The 8,155-nt window shown below is 33.7% G+C and overlaps 1 protein-coding gene across 1 annotated transcript; it reads right to left on the reverse strand.

Annotated features, from left to right (window-relative positions):
- Positions 1 to 273: 273 nt before the first annotated feature.
- On the reverse strand, positions 274 to 7,053 carry LOC139855269 (probable serine/threonine-protein kinase SIS8). Its single transcript, XM_071844506.1, has 13 exons — positions 6,474 to 7,053; positions 6,019 to 6,069; positions 5,035 to 5,138; positions 3,873 to 4,894; positions 3,654 to 3,694; positions 3,482 to 3,550; positions 3,291 to 3,391; positions 2,672 to 2,750; positions 1,935 to 2,033; positions 1,795 to 1,863; positions 1,505 to 1,554; positions 1,023 to 1,199; positions 274 to 773 (listed from the first exon to the last, which is right to left on the reverse strand). Exons 1-13 carry the CDS (start codon positions 6,861 to 6,863, stop codon positions 686 to 688), a joined length of 2,340 nt encoding a protein of 779 aa, XP_071700607.1. The 5' UTR covers positions 6,864 to 7,053; the 3' UTR covers positions 274 to 685.
- Positions 7,054 to 8,155: the final 1,102 nt, after the last annotated feature.

The following is an 8,155-nucleotide window of genomic DNA, read 5'->3' on the forward strand; positions in this document are numbered from 1 at the left end:
AACCAATATAGCGTTAAGCTTTGTTTAAAGATTTTTCCCTGTGGAACGAACCGGACTTACTAAAAACTACACTACTATACGATTAGGTACACTGCCTATAAGTGTTGTAGCAAGGTTTAAGTATATCCATTCTCTAAATAAATAAATATCTTGTGTAAAATTGTATCGTATTTAATAGTTTTTTATAGTAAAATATAAACTATTTCATATACACCTCGCATAACATCAATAGGCTCGATATCAAATAATATCTCTATTTATCAGGTACCCACAATTTACATCCGTGGCGGCAAAAGTGAAATATCTTAACAAAATCTTTGTTTTCATCACTTCCCAGAGTCCAACATACCATCAAATCAAAATACTTTGATAATAAGTGTGTTTATTAACAAGTAAGTTTGTTGACCATGATACAACACAAATTTACAAAACAAAACAAAAAACTGGAAAAATTGAGATGGCCACATTGACCAAGCCGAAAATACATAAAAATGACCACATATTGAAACAAAAAGAATTAGCATCCTTTAGAAAGTGTGTCTGTGTGTATATTCATCACCATATGACCCAAAAAGACCTTCTCACATATTGTACCTCGTGAATGATTTGCACATGCTTCATTATGCTCAGATTGTAAGCGCAAACCTTTTGCTCGGTTCAATACAACATTTGCAACCTAATTTGTCTACTCTTGAACTGTTTTACAACTTGAATTCAACTTTGGTTTCAAGGCAGCCATGATTTCAGCAAAAGTAGGCCGGAGTTTTGGATCTCTATAACACAAAATATATAAAAAATTTTAGTTTCTTATAACCACAAATTCGCCTTACTCATAGGCTCCAGTAAGATGCATATACATCTAATACAGATGCATTGCAATTATATTTGGATTTTTCTAACAGCCCTTAGGGTTGTCGTTAAGGTGCAAAAAAAAAAAAACTTGTACTTTTTAATAACCGCCATATCAAAGTCAACATTAATCACGATGTGTATGATTGTGCTTTGAGAAAAGAAGAACTAACGTTTGCCAACATCTTGTGATGATATCAGCAATGGTGGGGTCCATGTCGTTTGGAATATCAAGACGACGATGTTGAAATCCAACTGCACCAACAACTTGCATTGCATTCATTCCACCCCATGGTTGTTTCATAGTGCAAAGCTCCCATAAAACCACACCGAAGCTATAAACATCACACCTGCATAGTATCGTTTACGCAAACTTGTCAATTTCACAAATGAGTAGCAAATGTTTCGCATAAAACCTCGAGTATCATTTTATTGAAAAGATCATAGTTTCCCACATTATTTATTACTTATTATATCTATAACTTAACATAACATACAGTTAAAATATGTGGGAAAAAATATAGTAATGGTCCACCCAACCCGACCAGGCTCATTTCAAACAGCACCAAAAATTACCCATTTAAACCCATTGCCTAACTCATCCACCTTTAATTACTTTGGAAAAAAAAAAAAAGATTAAGAAGATAAAACTAACTTTTCATCTGAAGGCTCGTTTCGTAGGACTTCGGGAGCCATCCACTCTGCCTGACAAAAAAAGAAAAAACAAACCGTATAAGTTGGTCAATTGAAATCATTCGGCATTACACAATTATCAGCGAAGGGAGCTAAATATATTTGGAGAATTGGCTTATTTATAAGGCCTGTAGGTCAAAATGAGTAATAACAAACGTTTGAAACATAGTTTTTACAAAATTCTTTATACCCATTGAGTAATACATAAATGGGTCAAATTTCCCACATTTAGATACACTAAATAACACATACCGTTCCCGCAGTAGATCTTGAAGAAAGGAACGTGCTGTTCTTCATTCTCGATAACCCAAAATCACAAACCTGAATGCTAAAATATTAGCCCCCATTACATAATATACAAATTTAGTGCCTTTTTGAAGTTAGTAACGTACCTTCACGGCCCAATTCTTATCAACGAGAAGATTCGGAGACTTCAAATCACGGTGAACAATGACGGGTGAGCAGTTGTGCAGATAATTCATACCACGAGCCTAAAATTTTAATCGAAAAGGAGAATAAGATACTATACTTATATGATGATCGAAACCTTCATTAAAAAAGGTTAAGTGTCTGAAACGTATCAAACTCGATCCAAAATTTGATTGTATGCATCTAACGTTGAAAGTTTTTATTTTATGTAATCCAGCTTTCAATTACTCTTATCGTATTAATGTGATGACTCATCCATCTGGTAACCAGTAACCTTTTGTTGATGTGGCAGCCATATAAGTTGCCATGTCACTAGTTTACAAGTTACCGAGTATATGAGGTCAGATACATACGATAGCAATAACTGAAACTTGGTACATACAATAGAGATTTCAAAAATTGTGTAGATTCGATACATTTTCAGACACTAGACTATTTATAAAAAAACAACAAATTTGAAATAAGATAAAAGGTTAGGCGTTTGGATGTGCGGTTCCGAAGAGCTTATTCGAAATGAAATAAGAACCACATAATCGGTTGCATAAAACAAGGGAAAGTTAGGAAATTTTAGATTTTTGGTACAGCAACTTCTTACCTGATTATCCAAATCTGATAATCAGAAAACCGGGTTTACCCACATACTCAAACTGATTATTGTATATTACAATAATAAGCAAATGCCCCCTAAAAGAGTGCATACAGTATCAAGAGCCATCCTCAAACGCCGACGATAACCTAGTTGGTTGTTGGGCCGGCGTAGTAATTTATATAAACTACCTCTGCAAAAGATAACATATGTTCACAATTACTCCATAGACAAATATATATACTCCACAATAGTCATAAAACATATGGTATAACTATATAGCCACAGGTGCATCATTAAGTATTAAGTAACATAGTTAGAAGAACAACAATACAACAACAAAAATATGTAAGTTAACTTAGGTGTTTTTGAAACTACAGAAAATTTCAATTATGAATGGGTCAAATTAGTTGTTCCTTTATTATATATCCAACGAGTCAAGTGTGTCACATAATAAAATAGCTAAAGCAGTAACTGTTTAAATGGGTTTTAAAATCTCTAAAAGTTGCTATTTATTAACCTTGCATCTTGGTTTTTATAATCGATATCAGGTTTTTGTAATTAGAGCTAACAATCACTTTCCATAAAATATTTGAATGAATACAAACTGTTCTAATGCAAACCCATTTTGACCCATTACCTAACCCGCTTATCGTGCCCCACATAAAGGTAATAAAAAAGATACAAGAAAAATTAAATCTTACTCTGCATGATAATTTATTGTGTGACATACCTAGGAAGAAATTCGGTAACAATTGAAAGATGTGGTGCACGTGTTACAGCCCCCATGAAGAGTACAACATTTGGGTGTCTAACTCTTTTCATAATCCTGACCTTGTAAGCGAGCAAATTATTGAAAAATTGGTAAGAATAAGCACACAAGATACTAATAAGTTTTGAGTGCTAAAAGTTAAATAAATATACCTCGCTTCTGAATTCCTCAAGGGACTCTATCGTTATTTCTTGGTCTACGAACTTTTTAACAGCAACATCCTAAAAAATTATACTTCTAAGTTTAGATATATAATATATATATTTCTTGGTTATACAAATAAGTAATTTGTTGCTTTTAAGGTATAAAAAAATATGAACTTACAGTTCCATGTAAGTCACCACGGTAGACCTCTCCATATGATCCTGAAACAAAGAGAAGTTATATGTTAATTACACTTGTTAACGCGGATAATAAATATAATCTATATGTTGAGAAAAATAGCACAAGAAGATTTTGCTACTAGCATTTAACATATTTTCTAAACTCATACTTCAAAGTTGATTTAAGTAAAACGATATGTTGGTAGCTATAGAGATTTACCCAATCCGATACGTTCACCCAATCTCATATCCTCCCATGCAATTTCACAATCTGCAACATCCTCAAGCGAAACTTCCGATAACGCGCTTTCATTACCCATTGACCGATCCGATATCCTCTCCCCTTCTTCATATATCCGATATTGTTCTTCACTATCATAATCATCTCTTTTCGGGCAATCTAAATTATTAAAATTATTCTCATTGTGCGAAACACCCGACATTTCGTATTGCTTCACAACAGAAGCAGTTGTTGTTGCCACAACAACTGCCGCCGTCACAGTGGCTGCCGCCCGCACCTGTAGTTGTATATTTTGGTCCGTCATCGTTCTGGCGACAGCCACCACCATCGATGACGCTACTGCCGCTGCGGCAGCAGCCGCAGCAGGAACACTTCTTATGTATTGCACCGAATTTGCTTCGGGTCTTTGCGGGTACGACAATGGTGGTAAGAAACGAGGTTGACTTATTTGACTTTGACCATCACTAGTCTTGGTTGGTAATTCCTCTTCGTATACTTCGGTAAAAAGGTCGGGAGGAGCAACAACGCCACTTTCGAGTAATACATCGTGTAATTTCTGGGCTAATAGCGGGTTTTCTTTTGCAGCTTCCATTATGTATTGTGTAACATCTTTTACTTTTGATTTACGTACATCAGGTGAACTTATACCTTCGGTCCACGAAGGTGATCTTGCATGAGTGTAATATGAACTTCCCCTTTTCTCTTTATGTACTTTTTGATGAAGTGATGGTAACGATTTTTTTGGCTCTAAATCATCTTTCGTAGGTCGTGCTACACATGATGAAAGTGTGTATTGCACGATTTCATTGTTGTCTTCCATGTTATCTACGGACGAACTTGTGGGACCGCTCATTGGGGAAGCTAAAAGAGAGGAATCTTCGTCATGGGACAACGGACTCGAAACAAAAGATTCGTCATAACTTGCATTTGATCTTTTTGCGGGTGATATGTTAGATGGGACAAGTGTTCCAGGTTCCGACATCAAGTCAACAGTATACTCCCTGTTAGTCAAATTAACCATTACTTTAGTGGCACAATAGTTACATTTTATAGTTACCTAATAACAAATATATCATAGTTACATATTAAATGCTAAAGTATGAAATTGACATTGATAATAATCTCAAGAAAAAGATGTTACCTTCCATCACAAAGTTTTATAAAGTTCAAAGCATCATTGTTGGAACCGGTGTGCTGCTTTCCTTTCACTAAGCGACAAGGAATGCCCACACTATCCGCCAAAACCTACAAAAATATTATCGTGTTACATACGTACTCATCACATTTGAGAATATACATAAAAAAACAAACATGTTTCCTTATATTTTGCTCATTAATTGATAAGTTATATTATATATTAGAGTTGCAGGTTCCTGTAGAGTTATTTGGATCTATATATTACATATTATCCTCTAATCTTTGCTATGCTATTATTTATACTAGCATTGAAACTGATTTTTACTTCTATTGAATGTTACTTATAGTTGCAGGTTTCTTATTTTTACTTCTATTGAATGTTTCTTGCGGAAAGTCCCTGTGGTTTGCACATATCACGCGCTCAGTCCCTAAACTTCTATTCTTGCGTGCCCAATCCTCATGGTTTGCAATTGTTGCACGTACAGTCAGTGGCGAAAACAGGAATTTTTTTCACCCGGGGCGAAAATTTTTTTAAAGCGTATCAATTTTTTTTGGTAAAATATAGAGGTTTTGGGAAAAAATATGGCGATTTTTGAGCAAAATGTGGAGGTTTTTGGGCAAAATATGAAGGTTTTGGGGCAAAATACGGAGGTTTTGGGGCAAAAAATTTTTTCCACCGGGGGCAAAATCGAAAAACCCAAAATTTTTACACTAAAAATTGCAAATCGACTGGGGGCATCTGCCCCCCCTTGCCCCATGCTATTTCCGCCACTGCGTACAGTCCACATGCTATGCAGTATGCACATGAGGGTATTTTCGTCATTTCCACAAGGACTGAACGTGTAATCTGTGCAAACCATATGGACCATCGACGTAATTATGTCTATGATTATTACAACTAATTATCTGATTCTGATTATTCAACAGAACATATTCACTTGAAAAATATAATCTCAATGACACTCCGACGAAATTAAAGAGAGGATACCTTGAAAAGTAAAGCTCGATGATACGCCAATCCAATTTTCAACGAGCCTACCTGCTTCAAAAAGCAACCTTAAAAGCATTTTAAATTGTGCCTACCTGCTTCATCAACGGGAACTTTTCTTGAAACCAATTTTATAATCTCATTACTCTTTCACTTTTACCTTACTACTAGTTGCAAATTTAAATAATCATGGGAACATTCTCAAATTAGTAACTCTTCACTTCTGCTTTACTGACTTCAAAGTAATTAGAAAAAAGACTACAAAGGTTTCCATTATTAGTATCCCTTCACTTCTACCTTAAATAGCAAAGATTAGACCACCATTTACATTGTATATATATATATATATATATATATATATATATATATATATATATATATATATATATATATATATATATATGTGCATAACTTTCATGCTCGATGTAAGAAACTGGAATAAAAACACAACATACCCAATATCGATATGAAACGATTTCAGCAGGAGTATTAACAAGATCACTATTAACAAGATCACAAGAACCTAAACTGATCTGTTTAACAGCTTCAATCTGAACAGCTTCTGGATCTTCTATTGCACTTAACTCCAAAGCCAACTGAATTTGATATTCTTCTTCAACTTCTGGATCCCTTGAATTACCAAACCCTGAATCCAGTTGACTACTAGTAACTGAGTCAAACCCTTCAATTGACTTCAAATTTGAAGAAGATGTGGGCCTTAAACTTTTCTTATTAGTTACTGAATTTAGCCATCCTGTAATCCCAGATTGTGAACTTGAATCTGATTTTGATGATGATTGATTTGAATTAGGCTTAATGCTTAGTTTCTTTAAAAGGCTTTTCATAATCTTTCTTGACTCATGAAAATTGATAAAATTCAAGAAAGTTAATAACTTTGATCCAAAATAGTAACACCCAGATGGTGAATGAATAAAGATTGAAACTTTTTTGTTCTATTTTACTCATTTTCTTCTATTCAAGAAACGTAGAGTATCAATCAAAGCTTCAAACTTTGATACAAACCAAAATAATAATAAACAATACCCAGACGATGAAATTAAAAAAGAATGAAACTTTTTTCAGTTCTATTGGTGAAATTCTGAAAATAGTATACAAAAATATTATATACTCCTATACATATATTGATTGATGATTAAGAGGAGAAAGCGAAGATAGAAAGATTATAGAATTTGAAAAAGGGTAATGGGAGGAAGAAAGAGTGGAAGTAGGACACCAACAAAATATGAAGACCCCACTTGAGGATTTAAAAGGGATACATTTTGGGGTTCTTTTATATTTCTTTTTTGGGAATTTAATTAAAGTGGAAATGATTAAATATTTTTGGATAAGGTTCTTTATATGTAGCAACAAACATGGGTTATTGGGTATTTGGGTGGCGAGTTGTGGTGAACTAAGGGGCTGTAGCTGTGGGGAGTCACCACTTCATTCATATTTTTATCTTAATATATTGCTCCAATACATACGATAATCCAATATAACTAAAACGACACACATCTCCACTACATTTAGTATATAAGTATGAATATGAATATGAATATGAATATGAATATGAATATGAATATGAATATATTAATCGAGCTACAATATTATTTATATTATTACTAGGTTTTGAGCCCGTGCGTTGCGCAGCTACTCAAAATTCATTTTAAATAAGTCACTTATTTTAATTTTATGACGTTTGATCTACATTTTCAAGCAATAATTGGGGTTGCGTTTAAGGAGTACATGTCGACCCAATAGCTTAAGTGTGGTTATTTGAGCTGTGACAACCCGGAAATTTTTGACCAAATTTAAACTTTATCTTTATATTATTCCGACACGATAAGCAAAGTTTGTTAAGTTGAATATCAAGAAGTGTAAACTGTATTCATACATTCATTTAACCTTGACCAAACCCTAACGACTCACGAACCATTATAATTGGATTGGAAAATATACGTGTGTGTGTGTGTGTGTGTGTGTGTGTATATATATATATATATATATATATATATATATATATATATATATTACAAAAATATAATATTAACTTAGTAAAAAAAAGTCCTGATTTAAAAAAATATATTTTGATAAACAACGAGTCACTGATTTATAGAAGCAAATGATCACAACGCTC

This window comes from Rutidosis leptorrhynchoides, chromosome 6 (genome assembly GCF_046630445.1).
Source record: "Rutidosis leptorrhynchoides isolate AG116_Rl617_1_P2 chromosome 6, CSIRO_AGI_Rlap_v1, whole genome shotgun sequence".
Lineage (NCBI taxonomy): Eukaryota > Viridiplantae > Streptophyta > Magnoliopsida > Asterales > Asteraceae > Rutidosis > Rutidosis leptorrhynchoides.

Excerpts from the sequence above, each read along its gene's own strand:
- LOC139855269 (XM_071844506.1), bottom strand. The coding sequence starts at position 6,863 with ATGAAAAGCCTTTTAAAGAAACTAAGCATTAAGCCTAATTCAAATCAA. Across the intron at positions 6,070-6,473 it reads TCGTTTCATATCGATATTGG|GTAGGCTCGTTGAAAATTGG; the intron begins GTATGTTGTGTT and ends TTTTTGAAGCAG. Across the intron at positions 5,139-6,018 it reads ATCGAGCTTTACTTTTCAAG|GTTTTGGCGGATAGTGTGGG; the intron begins GTATCCTCTCTT and ends ATATTTTTGTAG.